A 21,609-nucleotide genomic window follows, 5' to 3' on the forward strand; every position below is an offset into this window, starting at 1 on the left:
ATTAAATTAAAAATGAAATACATAATTTTTTAAATTATTTTAATCAATTTTATTAAATAATAAAGTGTGGGGAAAAAAAAGTGCGCTAAAAGTGTCTCTAGTATTTATATTTATTTTTTTAAAATCCTAAAGAATTCTGATAATCAATCAACCAGCGAAGACTGCAGTGAAGTTGTATGAACACTAAGCGCCAGTTGTGTATTCTGATTTGCGCAAATTTTCCTTTACGTTCCCTCGCATCGTAGTATAGCTACTTCTGCAGCAAAACTCACCCAATGAAGTATGAAAGTGCCATCCAAAACCCCATACCCTTCATTCTCTCTCTCCAACGATTAATTTCAATGTTTCAATTCATGTCATGCGTTGTTCTCTGGATTCCTGTATTTGACTGTTTTGGTTGAATAAATTTTGTTGAAAATACAAATTGGAACTTTGGAAGAAGGGACAGGAGTTTTTAAGTGGTTAAAGGTCATTGAACTTTTGAATGCCATTGGTTGATTCTAACAACAGTTTTTTGTTATATACATTATTCTTTTTGTAGTTTACATTTCCTGTTTTGACCGCTGCGTTCTAACTGGTTTAATTCATTTTGTTATCAAACAGTGCAGATGCCAAATTCAGTCTGTTTTGGCGCGGGGGGGTTGGATGATAAAATTCATGGAGTTGTGCTAGCCTATGATTGTTTCTGAATGATTTGAGGTTTTTGTTTTTTCTTTTAAATTTCTTGGAAGTATTTATTCAACTGTTTTTTTTTTTCTTTCTAGTTATTTTGTAATTCAACTGTATCTTAAAGGTTGGTTACATTTCTTAAATCTTAGATTTAGTCCAAAAACAAATTTGGCGTGCATGTCATAAGTTGCATAGGACTAGATTTGTTGGGGCTTTCTAACCACCTAATTAACAGGCATAGAAGAATCAGAATCAGGTAGCTTAGTTTGTGTGTGTGTGGGTGCATGAGAAGTGGATGCAGACTCATCACTATCAGTGTAAGGTTGTCAAGCACTAGTTCTGAATGTTATCCATATTCCTTGTGTTCATAGCTATTTTTTTAACCAATAGGCCTCTTGAGTTATACTATGTTGGATATGCTGTGAGAATTGTCTGATTCTGTGATATAACCTATGCTGTGACCTCTGAGAAATATTATGATTAAATCTATGCTAGTGGTTGAGCTAAAAGTTTCAGATCATGTATTTCCGTACTTATACATGTCTTAAAATTTATAATTGATAATGTTGCTTACTGATTGACACAGCTTGTCCCTAAGCTCTTGAATAATTCTTGAAGCACATTGAGAAAGACACATCAATGGAGTCTTTAGTTCTTCAACTTCATGAAATCTCAGCTGTCAAATTTGGCAACTTTAAGCTCAAATCTGGCATCTCCTCCCCAATCTACATAGACCTACGCCTTGTTATATCTTACCCTTCCATCCTTCGGAAAATTTCTCAAACTCTTGTTTCCTCCGTCTCTTCCACATCATTTGACCTTGTCTGTGGTGTCCCTTACACTGCTCTACCCATTGCCACATGTGTCTCTGTCACTCAGAACATCCCTATGGTCATGCGCCGCAAGGAAATAAAAGATTATGGCACTTCTAAAGCCATTGAAGGTGATTTCAAGCATGGCCAAAGTTGCTTGATCATTGAGGATCTAGTTACCAGTGGCACATCAGTTTTGGAAACTGCGGCACCACTGCGTGCTGCAGGGTTGAAGGTCAGTGATGCTGTTGTTTTGATTGATAGAGAGCAAGGTGGGAGAGAGAATTTGGAGAGTAATGGAATCAAGCTGCATGCAATTCTTAAATTGACTGAAATGGTGGGAATTTTGAGGGAAAAAGGAAAGCTAGATGAGCAGATGCTAGGGGTTGTTATGAGATTCTTAGAAGAGAATCAGAAGGTTGCTGCTTTGGCAACTAAAGCCAAGGTTAAGGCCTTATCATTTTTGGAGAGAGCTAAGTTGTCCAAGAATCCAACGGGAAAGAGATTGTTTGAGATAATGGTTGAAAAGGAGAGTAATCTGTGTTTGGCTGCTGATGTTGGAACTGCAGCTGAATTGCTTGAAATTGCTGACAAGGTAAGAACTTGGTATTTATACAATGTGGGAAAATTTTTAATTAGTCTCTGGCATTTTGTTTGATCTCTTATTAGTAGTGAAAGTGTTGGAGAGGGTTCTTAATTTGAAAAATGGGTTGTAAATTCTAGTATTGTAGACTTGTAGTTAGAAGTTTCGTCCTCATGAATAAACTATTTAAATTAATTGGATTATTCTTTCCTGTCAGGTTGGGCCTGAGATATGCTTGCTGAAAACTCATGTCGATATTTTGCCAGATTTTACTCCTGATTTTGGTTCTAAGCTTCGCTTGGTAAAGTGCTAAAGAAACCTTTTTTGCTTTTCAATAGAGCAGAACAAATGTTTGCGTTCTGATATTGCTAACCTTTATAGGCTGGAGTAGATTTGCTAAACTTATTATAGAAACTAGGACGCTGATGCCTTGACTTTAACCAATAATAAGTCTTATCGGAGTATCGGACTATGTGCTACATTTTTACTGAGTTTTGAGGAATCTACATTTCTGGTTTAGTTGTTTCTATTCTAATATGTGCTTTATTCTGTTGAAGATTGCAGAAAAACATAACTTCTTAATTTTTGAGGATCGTAAATTCGCTGACATTGGTAACACAGTGACCATGCAGTATGAAGGGTAAGACTTTCCTACCTATTATGGATTCTTATTCTGCATCCTTTCTTCTGTTTCTTCTTTTAACATAACATCTTTCTGTTCTGATGTCTGCAGAGGGATCTTTCATATATTGGATTGGGCTGATATAGTAAATGCTCACATTATCTCTGGTCCTGGAATTGTGGAAGGACTGAAATTGAAGGTCTGTGATCTATAATACTAGTTATATAGAACATTATCTTGACTGTAGCCAGACCAAAAATGCTAGCCTAACCTGTCTTGTGCATCATACTTAGGGTTTGCCTCGTGGAAGGGGTCTATTGCTGCTTGCGGAAATGAGTTCAGCTGGTAACCTTGCCAAGGGAGCTTACACCACTGCTGCAGTGAACATTGCTGAGGATCATTCTGACTTTGTTATTGGCTTCATCTCAGTCAATCCAGAATCATGGCCTGGGGCATCCATGAATCCTTCTTTCATTCATGCAACTCCTGGAGTTCAAATGGTGACAGGTGGTGATGCTTTAGGGCAGCAATATAACACTCCACATTCTGTAAGTTTATGCATATTGCCATGCGTATCTATTAGTCATTTTCATAAATTAACCGTATGCATTGTCCATCACTTACTCAAAAATTTAATTTGATAGGTGAAAGACCATAAATGGTTTTATATCTAACACCCCTTTCATGCAAGAGCCCTGTGGGAGAGGCAATAAACAGATTCTTGACCACTTGGTCATAGAGTCTCTGATAGCATGTCTTAGAACTGGTGCAGCTAGGAAAGGAAAAGATTGAATTGTATTACTGTGAATGAACAAGAACACAGTCCTGTACCCAAAGTATGTGCAGACTGTAATGCCAGAAATATTCAAGAGGTCCTGGGTATTCCCCTACACAAGATTTTTCACTCACAAAAGACCCCGCAATTCTCCTAAGTCTGACCCTTATTATAACAAACATCCCTTATAACTACCTCCTAACTGCCTCTTGATTATGAGCTAACTGATTGTATCTCTAGCTTGGGCCTAAACATTAACTGGCCCACTCTTCCCTTTTCCTAGAATATACTCCTTATTATGGGCTTATTACTATTATCAGTCACCAACTCTCCCAAAAGCTTGAGGTTTTAGGTGAAGGCTTATGAATGGCCTTATATCTAACGTGTGAAGAAACTTTACTTTAATATAGTTGCTCTTTTATTCTTTCTTAGGTCTAAAAGAATTTTGCTAGAGAAAAAAAATATAAAGGGAAGGGGAGAGAGAGGGTGAATAGTCTGTGACTCTTACAAGCGGATATGATTATACCTCCTGCATTGAGCTGGAAATGAAGCTGAATTCAATAAAAAAGAGTTGTTAATGTTTATCTTGGTAACTTGACGTCATCAGATTTGATATGTATCTTTAATTATAGTGGACATGGATCTGTGGATATTCTGGGGCTAGTAAATTTTACCATTACTTTTGAGTAGAAATGAAATGATACAAAATGAATTATTGGTTTTCTTTGGATTCTTTTTCTAGGATCTAACTTGTATGTCTGTATTTCAAACTTTTTGTTTTTAAATGATAGTCATACTGTTCATTTTAAGTTTATTTTTGTGTCATACTTTACCTTCTAGATAACTCAGTTGTGTTAGAGATGGTACTTCTCCCACCCACCCCCTAATCTTCGTGTGTTGAAAATACCCTAATGCAGCATTTCTTTCTGCTCCTTTGTTCTGTTTTGCACACGCATGCTCTTCCAATTCGAGCTTACTATTATTAACAATTAACCAAATGTTTTTCCAGGTTGTCTATGATAGGGGTAGTGACATTATCATAGTCGGCCGTGGCATCATCAAGGCAGCAAATCCGGCTGAGGCAGCTCGCGAATACCGTCTTCAAGGATGGAGTGCATACTTGGGAAGTGCCCATTTTGTTTGCAAGAGATATTTCATTTCATATCAGTTTATGAATAACATCTGGACATGAAAGCAGCCATGGAGTTTTGTTTTGTTTTCTTCTTCTTAGCCCCCCTGCCCCTTTGGCTAGAAAATAATTGCAGTTCAGCTTTCTGGATCTTTACCAGAAGTGTTTCATTTTCCTCTGCATGTAATTGGTTGAATAATAATTTTGACATTATTCTTTTACTCCTTTTCTGTCATGGGACAAAACCAATGCATAGCATTCATTGTAAATCTTACGTATTGTTAATTCAAGTGGAAATCAATTTCTGAATATTAACTGGTTTTGTGTACTTGAAATATATTGCCGGGATATTATTTATTAAAGATTTAAAATCAATTTCTAAATTTGTAAATAAGCCCTTAAATAAAATAAATATTTTTAAAAATATTCATGTCGTTAACTTCTGTTATAACGTTACTATTTCATAGTTAAATATTTTTATTTATTTTAATTTTTATGCATAACACATTTTCATTGTGGTTCTTATACATAATACAATTTTTATTTTAGTTCTTATATAAAAAATATTTAAATTATAGGGATTTAAATAAATTAATTGCTTGGAGCAAATTGAAAAAAAAAAATATTATGCATAGAGACTAAAATAAAACTTATTATCAAAATAAGTTGAAAAATATTATAGTGATTTATGATTGATTAAAAAGATTATTTATTGATTTTAAACAATTTTGTTGTAACTTAATATGGTTATGAAGATTTTTATGTGAAGATGATTAATATTTAAATAAAAAATATTTTATTTTTATTCATTATAAAGATCATAAAGAGATAATGTGAATCAATTTTTAAGTATCATAGTCATTAAATACAATCAATTATGGTAGTTTGCTTATTTTACGAATAAAACTTGAATACAATTCTTTAGGTGTTGTTCTTTAATTAAAATTAAAATTTCATCTCAATAATCAACTGTATTAAAGGTTGATATTAATTTTAAAGATAAATTTTTTATTTTAATTAAAGAAAACTTTCAAAAGTATTTAAGGTATGACATAATTTTATATTCTATAATTTTTTTAAAAATACCAAAAAATAACATTAAAATACTTTTTAAGCCAACTCTCAAACATTATCTTCTCATAATAATGTTTATAATCACATTAATCTATAATTATGTTGTTTAAAGTTAATAAATGAATCACTATAATAATTTTCAACTTATTTTGATGATGAATTTTATTTTAGCCTTTGTAAACATATTTTTTCATTTTAATTCATATACATAACATATTTTTTTTTTTTATTATTGTTATAGCAGTTTTTCTTTTAATTTTGATCCTTGTATTTTAAATATTTTTTCATATAAAGAATAGAATAAAAATTATTATGTATGGAGAATAAAATAAAAAACATTAAAATATAAAGTAACATTGTTATTAGGGACTATTTTGAAATGTATTTGTATTTAGTAATTAGTTTGTAAAAATTGAATCAATAACATAAGTTCTAAAATAACATTTAAACTTTTATTGAAACTAAATGCAAGATTTATGTTCACCTTCAATCATTATGGCATATCACATGTAAGTAATAGAATGCTATAAATCTTCATAAAAAAACTAAGTACTAAATGGTGACAAGTTTTTTTTTTTTTTTAAGTAAACAAAGCTAAAAAGCCCAAAGACAGTAAAGGTCTAAGAAATACATCTAGGATACCATGAATCTAAAGCATCTATATTTAAGAAAGGATATAAGTAAGGGGGGCTTATCGAAGTAATAAAAAGGCATCTTACAACCAGCCTAAACTTTAACAAGTCAATTAGCATATTGATTTGTTTCTCTAAGAACATGACAGAATTTTATAAAGCGAATACCTTTGAACAAGATCCTAATCTCTCTAATTATATAAAACAGAAGGTGATTATAATCAAGAATAGCCTCTTTTGAGTCACTCTCAATCCAGACTATCTAAAAGTTCTTTAGGACAAGATTGATTTTCCAATAAATCTTCCAAAGTTCAGCAGCAAGAGGAAGACAAGGATCCAAGGCACCATAAAACCTAGCAAGGAGTGTACTATGATTGTCACAAATAAGGCTACCACATCCAGCAAACCCAACACTTTGAGAAGTAGACCCGTCCACATTCATCTTGAACTGCAGGTGAAGAAACAACTGTCATTTAACCAAGCTTTGAGTTCCCATAAGAGTAGATCCAATCTTTAGATTCTACACGCCACATATCTAAAAAAAAAAAATTAGCATCATGCATAATCTTCAGCAATAAAGAATCAGTATTCAAGGGGGAGCTTTGGGATATAAAGTTATTTCTATTCCTCCATAAATTTCAGACAACCATACCAAAAAGGGTATTCTAGTGAGGGTAATTTTAGAAGTTGTAAGGAGGCAGGTTGTATTCCAGCTAACTAATCAGTTATCAAGAAAAATTAATTTATCCCAGACCTATTTAGCAAACCAACAATCCCTAAGGACATGAATGACAAATTCATCAACATCTCTACACCTAGAACAATCAGGAGAATTGGCCATACCACGACTAACCCGCTCAGTATTTGTTAGCAACTTGCCATGAGCAACTTTCCAAAAGGAATATTGAGATTTTAGGAGGACCCTCCCACTTCCAAACAAGGTTAAAGGTGCTATAACGGTTTTCCTCACCTTCCTCATAAGGGGCAATCAAGTTATAAGCAGACTTAATGGAAAAAAGACCATTCATAGCATGTTTCTAGTACAAAAGGTCCTGGCTCTCATCCAACCTAGGGGGAAGGGATTTGACTAATGGATTCACAAAGAGAAGCAGGCAGCAGGGACCTAGCTACCTTGGGTAGAGAAAAAGGCAATAGGCATATTCAACTCATTAGCTAGGATAGATTGTAAGGCAAAATTAGAAATGTTATAATACTTAAAAACTCAATTGTCCTTTAATAGTCGAGTCATTCCCTAAAATCCAGCGTTACCCTTTATAGAAGGGGGGTCCTGACCGACAACATACTCTTCCATAAAGAACAGTAATTTTGACTATTCCTAGAACAAGGAGATTTGTCCAAAATAAATTTGTATTTTTTAAATAAAACCTGAGCCCATAATTCATTAGGGAAGGTTATAAGCCTCTATCACAACTTCATAATGTATAAGCTTAATTGACAAGGTTAATATTTTTAAAACTCAAACCCTTTTCCTCCTTACGCTTACAAATTTTCTTCTAACTAATTAGATGACACTTTCTATTACCCAAAGACTTCTAGATAAACTTTTTGCAAATATTATCAACCTCTCTGCACACAGATTTGAGGATAATTAAGGATTGCATAAAGTAGGTTGATATGCTCATAATGAAGGACTGAAAAAGAAGGACTTTACCTACCATGAAAAGGGATTTCATTTTCCAAAATGAGAACTTCTTCCTAACCTTATCAACTATAAATGAAAAGTCCTGTCTAGATGGGGTAAGATGGCTAATGGGGATACCTAAATATTTTTCAAACTAAGAAATCATAGAATTACAGTTTCTTAAAAAGTAAATTCCAAACTTATCCTTATTAATTGAAAGACTAGAAATAGAACATGAATCACTAAAGGCCTTGCCTATGATTGTCATCACAAAAATCACTAAGGGCCTTGCCTATCACATTAGCAAATAGAATTATATCATTAGCAAAGAAAAGATGTGATAGCCTATGTCCATGATTACTAAAGAGAAAAGGAGTCCAGCTTCCATTGAAAACTTCATTATGAATACTAGAAAGATTATGTTTTGTATAAATACTCATTCAAATTGAAAACAAACAAGCTAAATACCGTTTTCAAATATTAAAAAATTCTTAAGATATGCAATAAATTGACAAATATAGCAACTGAGAATATAATCGTAGCTTGTTCCTGTGCGACGCAGTAAACAAATCTAGTGTTAACTTTATGGTTCTTTAATCGTAGCTTGTGCGCCTATAACATTTTTTTCAATTGCTCTTTATCATTGACGTTCATAGCACAAAAAGAATATATATGGAGCACGTTAAGGTTCTACATCTCTATTGCGTAATTATCATAATGATAAGAGGTACAACTTCCTGCTCATGTATTTAATGATGCAAGGATAAGCAAAGAGAGTTTGCCTCCTAAATTACAAAACACAATTACATGATCAGAAGGTACATTTAACTACAAGAAAGGAGTTGCACTACAAACTATCAACCTAAATATTATGGCTAGTTGAATAAGGAAATCAACTCTCCATTCACTGTTCTTTCCAAATCCTACCAGTAACCCTTAGCTTCAATTCCTTCCGGTCACCCCCTGAGAAGAAAAGGGCCATATTCCTCTGAATAATGAGACCATCAAAACAGTCACGAACCTTGCGGTGGCTGTCCCTGATGCTTCTAGGAACCCCTTGCCAAATCATCTTCCTCCCATTTCCACCTACTTCTAAACTGTAGCTATAATTCTTTGCCTCATTATCATCACCCATAAACCTCAAAAAGGCTATGTAGACAGGAGCCATTCCTAGCTGAAAAGCTTCAAAATGTAGACAAAAATACTGACCAAAGCAGCTGAATACCTAGAAACCAATGTGAAATCCATAAATTAGCTTAAACTCAAATTTTGGTTAAGTTAATATTTTCAAGGCCCTTGTACAGAAACCTAGGGAGGCTAAGAGGCAGTGTTGTAAGTTAGTTCGATCAGAATACAACTTTTGAATAACATCAGTTTCCAAAAGGTTTCAGAAATGGCAATATTTGATTTTTCTTGTTTAAGCAAATGATGAATTCTATATTCTCATTAACTGATGAAAGACACATGTAGATCCATACATGTCCTAAAATTACAAAATCTACCAACAGTAGTGAATTTACTGAGACAACAGAAGGCAGGTTGAAAAAAAAGTTCAGCAAAACAATACCGTTAACATCCACGTGGCATTTTCAACTTCTTGTGGATTGGATTTGACATAGCGATGGTTAAAAGTGCTACCATTGTGCATATCTACTTTGTGGTCATCTTTTAGATGAGCCACTAGGTAGGGTATATCACCCATAATAGAGCATTCTGAACCAGCATATGGACAGTTATAAGGTCGATATGCACATTGCGATTCATGTTTTAGCTTGCTATAATATGGATATATACCGATGCATCCAAAACCTTGATATTTACATGGAAGTTCCAAAGATGCAGCCACCTTCTCCAGTGCCAGGCATCTGATATTGCCAAGTTCATGCCTACATGTAGGGCACCGGTTATGGACCCTGGGTTTGCAACCTGAGCATATAGTGTGACCATTTAAACACTACAATAAAAGAGAAAAAGAGGTTAACTAGATTTCAAAACAAAATTTCCTTTGCAATTAGAGCATATCCAATTCTATTCAACAGGAAAACCACCGATAATTATATAAACTCAAAAGAGATACATTAAGCCAATGTGATTGAGTTGCAGCTAGAAAAAACATTCAATATTCTCAGAGTAGAGCTAAGTGAGACACAGGAGAATTACTTTTGAATAAGGAAACCAACATTCACACACTAAGTTTTTGCTTATGGCATGTCTACAGACCATTATTTTAGTTTCCTTATGTTCAATCCTATTAATTAGGAGCTACACCATTCCATGAACCCAGTACTGGTCAATTTCTCGTTGTCATCCTAATTAATTTATCAAGTTGCACTCTGAACACCCCCAGTATTTTTAAGTTACAATCACATGCTCTCTCAAGAACCTAAAACATCAACAATGAACCATAATCAATAGATAAACAACCTGATGGATTGGAGGGTACATGGCATTCAGGCATACAGGGCACTCTAAAAGCTCACGAACGCTGCTTGAAACAGTTCCATTAGGTTTAAGGACAGCTTGTGCAGGATCATTAATTACTTCACCAAGATCTGTCGACTCTTCATTTTGAGGAGGATCAACATCGGCTTTGCTCCGTATATCATCAAAGAATGCATTACTTGATGCCATACTAGTAAAAGCAATCACCAGCTGCCCTGAGAGAGGGAAAAAAATCATTAGATTCAAGCAGCAACCAAATTTTACATGGTGATTCTTTTACTTTAACCATATACATAACACAGCAGAATAAGTAAGCTATCACATTCACATCTCCAGTTCGTTGAAAACAACAGCAACAATAAACCAAGCCTTTTCCTACTTGGTGAGGTTGAATACATGGATCAAACAAGGCCATAATATTTTCTTGTGAATCATACTAGGCGGGGTTGGTTATATGGATCAAACAGCATCATAATTTTCTATTTGTGATTTATGAGTAATATCTGTAGACAAACCATTGACAACCATATCATGAATTTGTCCGTCTCTGACAAATCTATCACCCTACCCGGATGTTCCATTGAGATGATGAAAGATGCATCATAACATTCATCAAAGTCAGTTTTAAAACTTCAGTATAGCTTATGAAAGCAAACAGACCACATCAAGCAGCCAAAAAGCATAAACATTTGCCATTTAAAATATGTTCTTATTTCTTACAAGTAATTAGTTCTCAAATTCACTTTTATATTGACCAATTGGGAATGCTTATATCTTATCCTACAAAAAGTAATTACCATAGAGTATTACGGACACTTTCCCATAATTTAAAACATTTTTCAAATACTAACATTGCACCAGCCATTGATCAATCTTCTACTTAATCTTTCTTTCTCGCTTCAGAGCCATTTATAATGCAACCCTTATTATCTAAAAATAATATTAGCACTAGATGATGGAGTAAGCTACATACATAAAATGATGCTGTTATGTTTTTGTGACTTTTGTCAACATCCAAATTTTCAGCAAGACCACTTAAATAAAGGTCTTTATTAATAATGGCTTTGCATAGCTTTTTCTTTGATGTTCTTCCTCTATTTATCAGGCTATTCCTTACACCATATTAAGTAGAAATATGCAATGATAATAAAATGAAATTCATTCTTTCAAATGAACAGAACAATAAATCTTTTGTAAAAGTTAGAAATACTATATGCCATGCTAGTCAAAGTTTTTATAAGTAGAGAAATCAACATCTTGTATCAAGCAATGTACATCATTAACCTTTTTGACAAAATATTTAATAATGAAACACAGCTATATTAGGTTGTCCTCTATGCATAAGAGCAAGAGGATCCATGTAAATTTGTCAGTGAAATGACAGGGAGGCAAAAAGCAGTGGCAGAAATGACACAAAAGAAGCCTTTAATACACAGTAGTGTTTGATACCAACTAATCAAAAGAAACGACAATAAGGATTGATGTACTTATTTAAAAAGGAAAACTAAACGTGGAGCTTTGTTATTCGCTTTGATAATCTTGATTAGGGAACAAGAAAAAACATAAGACTTGGAAATTTTATATTGAGATAAATTCTATTATTCTTCAATACATTACAATCAACATGTATATATAGGAGTCTAATCCTAATATTTACAAAAGAGAATATCTTCTAATAATTACAAAGATAATGAAAAATAATTACAAAAATAATGATAATAAGTATTTACAATAAATAGTAATAATGATGATAAATACTCTCAACACTCCCTCTCAATCTGATGAATAGATATCTATCATTCCTAGATTGCAGAAAAGATCTTAGAACCATTCATCTGTCAATCCCTTAGTGAACATATTTGATGTTTGACCTTTGGGAAGGGACAAAAGACATGACAAAAGACATAGGAGATAGCTGAGACCACTATCCAATTTCTCTTTAATAAAATGCCGATCAATCTCCATTTGTTTTATCCTGTCATATTGGACAGAATTATGGACTATGTTGATGGCAGTCTTGTTATCACATAGGAGCTTCATAAGGCCATTGTAATTTATTTTGAGGCCATCAAGAATGATCTTCATCCATAGAAGTTCACACATTCCTTAGGCTGCCATACTACAATACCTTGTTTCTTACTCCTCCATGTTACTAGATTTTCACTTAAAAACATACAATATCTTGAAGTAAATCTTTTATCTACAATGGAACTTGCATAGTGACATTTGTATATATTTCCAAGGAAAGAGACTGCCCCCTTTTAAAAAGTATGGCTCATCTAGGACTTTCTTTCCAATAATAGATGATCTTATTCATTGCTTGTAAATGTCTTTCACATAGATTATGCATAAATTAACTAACAATGATAACAACATAAGCAATGTCAGGTCTAATATGAGATAAATAGATTAGCTTTCCCACTAATTTTTGGTATTGGGCCTTATCTATAGTAGATCTCTCTCCCTCTCCTTCTGTTAGATAGTTATGTTCTGTATGTACTCTAATAGTTTTGTATCTCAGTTTTCCAATCTCTTTGAGAAGATCTAGAACACATTTCTTCTAAGAGATAAAAATTCTCCGTTTAAAGTCAGCTCAATACCAAGGAAGTAGTTTAGTCTTCCCAAATCCATCTCAAACTAACAATTAGTTTCTCTTTCAAACAATTTTTCAATCTCATCATTACTTGCAATGATCATATCTTCCACATAAACTAGCAAAGTATTAGTTATCCATCTTGTGAGTGTTTTATAAAAAGAGTATGATCATCCTAATTTTATTTGTATCCTAAGGACACCATAACTTGAGTATCTCTTGAACCAAGCATGAGTAGAGTGTTTAAGCCCATATAAAGCTTTATTCAATTTACACACCTTGTTTTCACCATCAATAGTGCCATATCCTGGTGAGATATCCATATAATCTTCTTCCTCTAAGTCCCTAAGCAAGAAGATATGATAGTAAACTACTAAATGCAAACGTTTCCTCATTGTTGACTCCATAAGTCTAAGTTTATACTTTTGTAACTAGTCTGACCTTGTACCGAAAAGGATACCATCAAATCAATATTTAATTGTATACATCTACTTGCAACCCACTGCCTTCTTATCATTGGGTCTTTCTACAATCTCTCAAGTTGCATTCTTTTCCAATGTGTTCATTTCTTCATTCATGGCTTAAATGCAATTGTCATCCTTCAAGGTTTCCTGTATTGACTTGGGGATATTTGAAAAATCAATGATAGAGATGAAACTCTAATGTTGCACAAATAGAGGTTTAGTGGATATAAATTGAGAAATAGGATACATAACACAAGCGTTTTCCTTTTCTCAATTCTCAAAGCATAGGCATGTCATTTGTATTACGTTCCCAATTATTTAAATGGATATCTAGTGACTTAGGATCAGCAGTATCACTTACCTCTGGTTTGGCCAACTGTAGTTGTTGGACCAAGTGGGTTTTATTCTTCTCTAATAGACCAAGTTAAGTGTGCTTACTTTGGTTGGCACTGCATTACTATTTTTATTGCCTAAGTTAGAGAAAGGAAGAGTCAATTCCGGTAAATGACAATTAAGAAGAAGAAATGACAGACTCATGAAGATTAACAGACTCAACTTATTGATGTCTCTCCCTGTGCAACTGAAGATGGAAGTAAAATGAATTTATTTCATTAAAAGTGACATCTATAAAAACATAGACCTGACAACTTGAAAAGTGATGACATTTATCGCCCTTTTCACTTGTAGTATACCATATAAAAATACACTTAACAGCAACAAGCATCCAACTTACCACAACATTGACTATGAATGTAAAAAAAAGCAATACAACCAAATAGGAATATGAAGGTTGTTCATAATAGAAACAAAAAGATGAAAGGTAGACATTCAACAAACAAAACTAAAGTCATTCAAAATATGACTAGGTAACATATTAATGCTTCTCAATTTGATGTCGGCACTATCATCTGAAATGGTAATGTCTTGGTAACGTTCAAGAGATGTTAATTCCTTATTTTCGCAACATCATTTTGTTAAGGGGTACACACGTCAACTCATGAACAATTTTTTTCTTTTGTAGAAATGAAACAATTTTTGTTCACATATTCTCGTCCATTATTTGTCTGTAAACATTTAATTGCTTGTCTAAATTGTGTTTGAACTAAGCAATAAACATTCACAATCAATTGAGTCATTCATGTTTTATCTTTCATCAAATAAATCCAAATAACATGTGTACAGTTATCAATAAATGATGCAAACCATGTAGCATTGGAATGGATAAGGTAACACAATAGTGTTTAGCAAATTGATAGACATCACAATGAAAAGAGTCAATTGACTCTTTCAAAAACAAAGAAAGAAACATATTACTGAAAAACCTAAAAGGTGAATGACCTAAACACCTATGTTGAAGCCAAATTTCAGGGGAAGCATACTCGAAAGAAGACTGATTATAGAAATTGACCCCCTTTTCTTCCAACATTGTCTTAAACTATATTTCACAAAAACTAAAAGTAACATAACCCTCCATTTTCGTTAGCAACTCCAATTGTCCATCGTGGTGAAAGATCCTAAAAAACACAATGAGATGAAAATGTTATTGCACAATTTACATCACGGATGAGTTTATAAATGGGGATAAGGTTATTAGAGAGCCTAAGAACATTTTTTAGTGAAGGAGAATTGGTGAATTGAATACTACCACACCCAAGAGTGGGAATTTGTAAACCCTTAACAATGGTAACGTGATGTGTACCAAATAAGGTGGAATGTGAAGTAAAAGAAGAAAAGTCAAGGGTCATGTGATTAGAAGCACCGGAGTCAATTATCCAAATATCCCTAAGCACAAAACATGAAATATTAGAAGAAAAGCTAGAATTCTTCCCCATCATGAAGAGCAAGTGCCCAAGAACTTACTCGAGGAGGTATTGATAAGGGCTCGTAGATGTTTTAATTCTGCCTTACTAAGGGCAGGAATCTACTCTTCCTTAAGTGGAACAACCTCTAAGTCTGTAGTTGTTTGGTTTGCCTCTCTATTGAAAACCTTTGAATCCTCTAATACATTTAAGGACATTGTCCTTACCATGTGACTTGAAGCATTTTTACTTGGTACGACTAGACTTCTTGCAATGGGTACATCAACGGTCATCTTGTTATGTTTTCTAGAGAACTTACCAGATGATCCAACATTGGGTGACTTTCCTGAAGAAGGTAGTGCTAGGCCATCCATGTTCTTTTCTTTCGACATTACAACCTTGCAATTCTCCTCACCTCGAACAGTATGAGAAACTTCTAACAAACAGAGGTTCTCTTTGCCCAAAACTTGAGGGAATTGTATTCAAAATTTAGGTTAGAAAGAAATTCTAAAATCCTCCTTTTTTCAGTAAACTTGGTCAATGTAGAAAATTTCTCATTACATTTCATCTTTAGGATTTGATTTTAGTCCAATTCAATCCATAGTCCATTTAGAATCCTATAATATTCTATCACAAAGAGAGACCCTTCCATGATGTTAAAAATTTGGTTCTTCAATTCATAAGAAGCATCAACATCCTGCTTCTTGGAATAAGTCTAGCTCAAGTTATCCCAAATCTCTTAGGCAAAAGGAAAGAACATGCAATTTCAACTAATCTCCAAAGTCATAGAACACCACAACTAGGTCATAATAACTAATAAGTGAATCTTCATCATTCCAACCCTCAAACTTTGAATCATCCTTACTTGAAACCTCTCTTTCAATATGATTCTGCTTCGTAATGTTCCTTAAGGGTTGTGCAAACCAACTGGGCCTACTAAAGATAGTTTTGACCATCAAGACAATATGATCCCTGCATGAAAGTCATTGGGCCCAATTGAAACAGTAGGTTGAGTAATAGAGTTCTTTTGTTTAGTCATGGCAGAAATAATGTCCGTATCAAGGGAGAACATATAAGGTTTGAAAGAACAATATCCTCAATGTTTGCAGCTTGAGTAGGAAAGGGTCACAGAGGAGGTCTTGTCAAACAAAACAATGCTTGTGGCGAGGCAAACAATGACTAGGAAGGCAGCATGTGGCTTTCACGTGCTAGTGACAAGTCCTACAATATGGCAACACGTTGGAGCTCTGTTAGGGACAAGACTCCGGGGTTTGGCCAATATTGGCAATGTGCTTCAGATGCTGTGGTCGCCAGAGTTGGTTGGTGCTCCAGCTGCAACAACAACGACAGAGGCTTCCTATGATCGAGAGAGGAAGGAAAAGAGGGCCCAAGTACAATGAAGTGTTGTAGGTTTGGAAGTATGTCATAACAAAAATGGCTGCTTGGATTTGGGTGATGCGATGAAGGCTAGTAGGGTTTGTCGTGCAGAAGCAGAGGCCAAAGGATTAGAGTTTCTCATACCAACTTGGAAATTCTAAACTAAGATAAATCCTATCCTACTCTAATACATTACAATTCACATGTATATATAAGAGTCTAAACCTTGTATTTATAGGAGAAAATATCCTAGAATATCTCCTAATAACTACAGAGATAATGACAAATAATTACAAAAATAAGCATAAAATATATTTACAATAAATAGTAATAATGATGATAAATATATCAACAATAAGGAAAATTGATAAACAGGAGCAGGTCATTGGTGGAACTTTAAAGGAATGGGTTGTTGAAATGGTTCTGGAAGTCAAAAAATTGAAGCATTAAATGACAAAAAGTAAATACCCTATTAAAAATTGCTCCATTCTCAAACATTATCGACTAAAGCAAGCCAAGTATCGTATCTATCTTCATATACATTGATGACAGAGATCACATGAAAATGTGCAAAAAAAGAAGACGAATGCTGCCAAATATACTCAATTCAGAGACTGAAAACATTCACCACCTAGGAAGCATGGATATGATATGACACATGGATGGGATATGATACAGACACAAGGATACAATAAACTTAGAACATTATAGGACATGTTGCTATAACAATACATTAAATTAGAAAAAAAAATAATGTAGAACCACAAATCTAAAAATAAAAGAGAAATTTAATTTTAGCATGAATCAGTTTAGATATGATAAAATGATATTATTTATATAATTACTATAGTATTCTCATCTCTATTGATATAAAAGTTCAAAAGAATTTTTAAAAATTAAAAAATATAAGTAGAAGTGTCTATGAAGTGTTTGACATAAAATGTATCCAACACAATACAACACGGATATGGCTACTATTTTGAAGTATCTGTGCTTCCTATCCCACCACTCCAAAACAGCATGTCTACTTGGCACCAAAGCGTGTGTAATCTAGCTAGACAACCTAAACACAAGAATCAAAACTACAAATACTATGTTTGTTTTAGCTCCAGCAATTGGCATTTGATAGAAGAACTTCAAAAAATAGTGTTATCGGGCATGAGAAACGCTCTGTTGTGGCAATTAAAAGGCAAACTAAACAGGCAAATAGTCACATTAATCTGACATAGGAGTGAAGGGCAAGGTACAGAGCAAACATCAGAATTAACAGCACTAGTAAGCAAACCATAATAACTTCGCCAAATAACACAAATGAGCTTCCAATGGGAACGTGTGTGCTTTCCCATTAAAAAAAGCATACACCATGCCAAACATACTACAAAATAAAAAAGCCTAGTACTAAAGCCAAAAAGACCAACCACACATGCAAGAACACAAACAATCCAATACAGTTACTTTGAACATTGACAATTTCACATGCAACAACATAATCCAAGACGCCCAGATGACCAAGCAGAAAAAAAGTGAATCTGAGCAATCAAAAACACAGATCAAACACAAACCTTAAACAGAAAAAACTATTCCATCCATTCACACAATGAAAACCCTAACCTCAAGCAACAAATTCATCGTATTTCAAGCCAAACCCACCACAGATCTACAACAAACTCAAAACAAAATCCCAAAACGAACACCGCGAAAAAAGGAAAAAAAAAAAAACAAACCGTGATCAACTCATTACTTAATAATTAATTAATAATAACAAAATAATATTCAGAAGCCCCAGAAATGGAAACACTAAAATCAAGTTAGAGAGAAAGAAAGACCTGGAATGCTAGATGGATCAAAAGGGCATTACAGATAATATGTAAATGAACGAAAACAGAGAGACAGAGAAAGGTTTTGGTGGGTTTTACAACAAACTGTAATAAATGAAATGTGCGCGTCTGTGAGTTGATCAAGAATTTCAAATTAAAGTGAGAGAGAGAGAGAGAGAGTTTTCGGAGAAAAAAGAAAATGGAAGGAGAAGATTTTAAAAAGTAGGACCCGCACACTCGTTGATTTCCTCGTTTACCTTTTTGCTTCTTATGTTTTCGTTTTTAAACTTTGACACTTTCTTCCACACTATATTTTATTTTTATTTCCAAATAGAACACTCCACACGATTTGATTTTCAAAATTACAAAAATAAATACTATACAAATAGTCATTCATGATGTTTACTAAAAAAATTAAATAAAATTTATTTTTTATTTCTGATTCTTCATGTCAACTCTTTCTTTCTTTTTTATTAATTTTAATCATTATTTTTAACATCACTTGAAGCATAAAATGACCTTCCATAGCACCGAACACTTGCCCTTTACTTATGCATAACACATTGGCACCAGTACTCTTTATTTTTTTTTCACTCATTTCATTGCAAATGTACAAATTTTATTTTATTTTTTTATGTTTCCACTTTCCCCAGAGGATTTGAAAGGGTTTTGAGAAATCATCTATTAACTATTTTGAAATATATTTTTAACAATTTTATTATCTTAGTGCATAAAGTTAAGTTTAAACAATTAATAATAATAAAATTTTGTTAAAAAATATTTAGCATACTTTTACGTTTCTCATGTAATAAATACTATTTTAATAAAAAAGTATTACTTTAATTGCTTAAATTTAACTTTAATAATAAAAAAATCTCTAAAGTTCCTTTACAATTTAATTTAATTGAAAAATAATTAACACCTTGGGTCATGGCATTAATATTTGGGGATATGGATTGTCTCCTTATTTATTTAGTTGCCTCTTTGGTATATGACAATGCCTTCACATTATCTTATGAAAAATAGAAACACACTGAAAATGTGAAATTATTAGGGGCATGTGTCATTAGTACGTTATGTGTATTTAATTACATTAATTTTATAACTTTTATTAAAAAATTACTATATATAACTTTTTATTTATAAAAGTAAAATTTATGAGTTATTTTTTATGTTATTTTATTTTAACATGTAATATATTTTATATTTTTAAATCATCCTGTCTGAATTCTAAACCTAGCAGTAGAAATAAAAGTTACTGTAAATGCATTTCCAGATTCATAATATTTATATTCCTATTTCCAATAATAGAATTCAAAACTAGCGCGAACACAATTTGAATTTTAAACAAAAATACATGGTTTGAAGTTAATGGAAGTTAACGGTAACTAATGTCTTGATTTCCAATAAAGTTCAATACTCGTGTTGTCTGCATTTTCTTATCATTTCATACTCATCACCTTTGTAACAAAAATAAATAAATTTGATATAACGATTTAAATTTACAATAGGAAGAGTTCTATAGTTTAAAGTGAAGACGTTTTATTTTATTTTATTTTTCCTTAAATTTATAAAAATTGATCACATAATTTGATAATCATAGTTGGAGTAATAGTATTTTTATTAGACTTTTTCTTTGTCAGAGTTTGCTGCAATTAATGCTACACGCAGACTCAAGGGAAGAGAATAATGTAGATATGACTATGACTCTGATCCTTCTCGATGATATGGTCATTCTATTACTCGGGTCTCATGTGGAGAGATTCATGCAAAACCCATCAACTTTTTCTTTGATGATGGCATGACTCAAATTCTCAAGCAAAATAAGGGCACTTGCAAGATTATAAATAAATAAAAAAGTTTCATATTTAATTAAATTTCAATGGATCAAACTAATTTAAAACTAATTAAATCATTAAATAAAAATATCAAAAACTGGAAAAAATCTATTTTATTTAAATGGTTAAATACAATCGATATTTATCTTTTCAATAAAATTTTATTATTAATTATTTATCCTCAAATCTTAAAATTAAAGTTAATAAATTAATAATAATAATAATATTGTTATTATCATTATTATTATTATTATTATTTCTTTTGCCAAAGTAATATTAATTAATTATCCCGTATAATGTCATTGCTGCTCAAGATGCTTGAAACCTATAAGTTTGTTTAGGCCCTAAAAGATCAATATCGCAATATTAGAATAAGCAAATTAAGACTCTATCATCAGTAACTTTTAATATAAAAATAAATATCTAAACTAGTTTATGAAAATAATCGTTAGCTTTAATTTAATTTTTGAAAACAAGTTATTAAATAGCTTTTGAATTTGTTTTTATAGACAAATTAGTTCTTTAATTAAAAAATCTTTATTTAACAAAATTATTTCCAGAGACTACTAATTAATTATGATCACGTTAAAGAAAATTTTCAATAAGTGAAAGTATAAGTTTTGATACATAAATTTTTTTATTTAACAAGTAAATGAAATATAAAAAAAAAAGAATAAATGATAAAAAGTGTTTTAAACTTAAAAAAAGTCTTTATACATGTCAGAAAACTTTTAGGTAGAGAAATTTAATGAATTTTAATGAGTATACGGTAGTGTCTACATAAATTTTAGTTAAATTTAGGATAAACTCTTAATTTAATTCTTAAAATGTGTAATTTAATTAAAGTTAATTTTTAAAATTTAAAATTTTAGTCTTTCAAATAAAAAATTACCAATCATGTCAATCATTATTATTAAGAGATATTAAAATTAAGTAACAAAATAATGATTCATCATATTAAATAATACGTAATAGTTCATTTTTTACATTAAATAATATTTTGAAATAAAAAATAGTTTATTTTTGTCTTCAATTTTGAACATTCTCAAGCAATAATTTTTCTTTTTTATTTTTTGTATCACTTTTTTTTTTGTGGTGTTTTCTTTCCTTTTTTCAGCCACTTTTGCAATAGATTATCAAGTATAAGAGCGATGAAATTAATATTTTTAACAATAGGTTGAAGGAAAAATGTAACAATCTCTCCCTTATTAGACTCAAAGAGGTTCTAAAATTGTAGAGAAATAGTTGTAAGAGACTATAAGAGTTTTATAAGTAACAACTTTTGGAGATACTAGGAAAACAAAGAAATTTTAAACTAACAACTCCGCTACTAGCCTTAAC

The 21,609-nt window shown here is 32.3% G+C and overlaps 2 protein-coding genes across 7 annotated transcripts; one reads left to right on the forward strand and one right to left on the reverse strand.

Annotated features, from left to right (window-relative positions):
• Positions 1 to 209: 209 nt before the first annotated feature.
• On the forward strand, positions 210 to 4,692 carry LOC113865437 (uridine 5'-monophosphate synthase-like). 5 transcript variants are annotated; one of them, XM_027499977.1, is made up of 7 exons: positions 210 to 288; positions 1,256 to 2,076; positions 2,282 to 2,365; positions 2,622 to 2,704; positions 2,798 to 2,885; positions 2,980 to 3,234; positions 4,471 to 4,692. In XM_027499977.1, exons 2-7 carry the CDS (start codon positions 1,309 to 1,311, stop codon positions 4,651 to 4,653), a joined length of 1,461 nt encoding a protein of 486 aa, XP_027355778.1. In that variant the 5' UTR covers positions 210 to 288; positions 1,256 to 1,308; the 3' UTR covers positions 4,654 to 4,692. The 5 variants fall into 5 exon arrangements, with proteins under 5 accessions (XP_027355778.1, XP_027355776.1, XP_027355780.1 ...); XM_027499975.1 differs by lacking the exon at positions 210 to 288 and adding an exon at positions 404 to 468; XM_027499979.1 differs by lacking the exon at positions 210 to 288 and adding an exon at positions 668 to 699.
• A 3,853-nt stretch (positions 4,693 to 8,545) lies between these two features.
• LOC113864835 (E3 ubiquitin-protein ligase DIS1-like) lies at positions 8,546 to 18,614 on the reverse strand. Of its 2 annotated transcripts, XM_027499005.1 has the most exons (5): positions 18,440 to 18,583; positions 13,799 to 13,894; positions 10,363 to 10,595; positions 9,506 to 9,892; positions 8,546 to 9,163 (listed from the first exon to the last, which is right to left on the reverse strand). In XM_027499005.1, exons 3-5 carry the CDS (start codon positions 10,567 to 10,569, stop codon positions 8,843 to 8,845), a joined length of 915 nt encoding a protein of 304 aa, XP_027354806.1. In that variant the 5' UTR covers positions 10,570 to 10,595; positions 13,799 to 13,894; positions 18,440 to 18,583; the 3' UTR covers positions 8,546 to 8,842. The 2 variants fall into 2 exon arrangements, with proteins under 2 accessions (XP_027354806.1, XP_027354805.1); XM_027499004.1 differs by lacking the exon at positions 13,799 to 13,894 and having other exon boundaries at positions 18,440 to 18,614.
• Positions 18,615 to 21,609: the final 2,995 nt, after the last annotated feature.

Source organism: Abrus precatorius, unplaced genomic scaffold (assembly GCF_003935025.1).
Source record: "Abrus precatorius isolate BTA unplaced genomic scaffold, Abrus_2018 Scaffold4, whole genome shotgun sequence".
NCBI classification, from domain to species: domain Eukaryota; kingdom Viridiplantae; phylum Streptophyta; class Magnoliopsida; order Fabales; family Fabaceae; genus Abrus; species Abrus precatorius.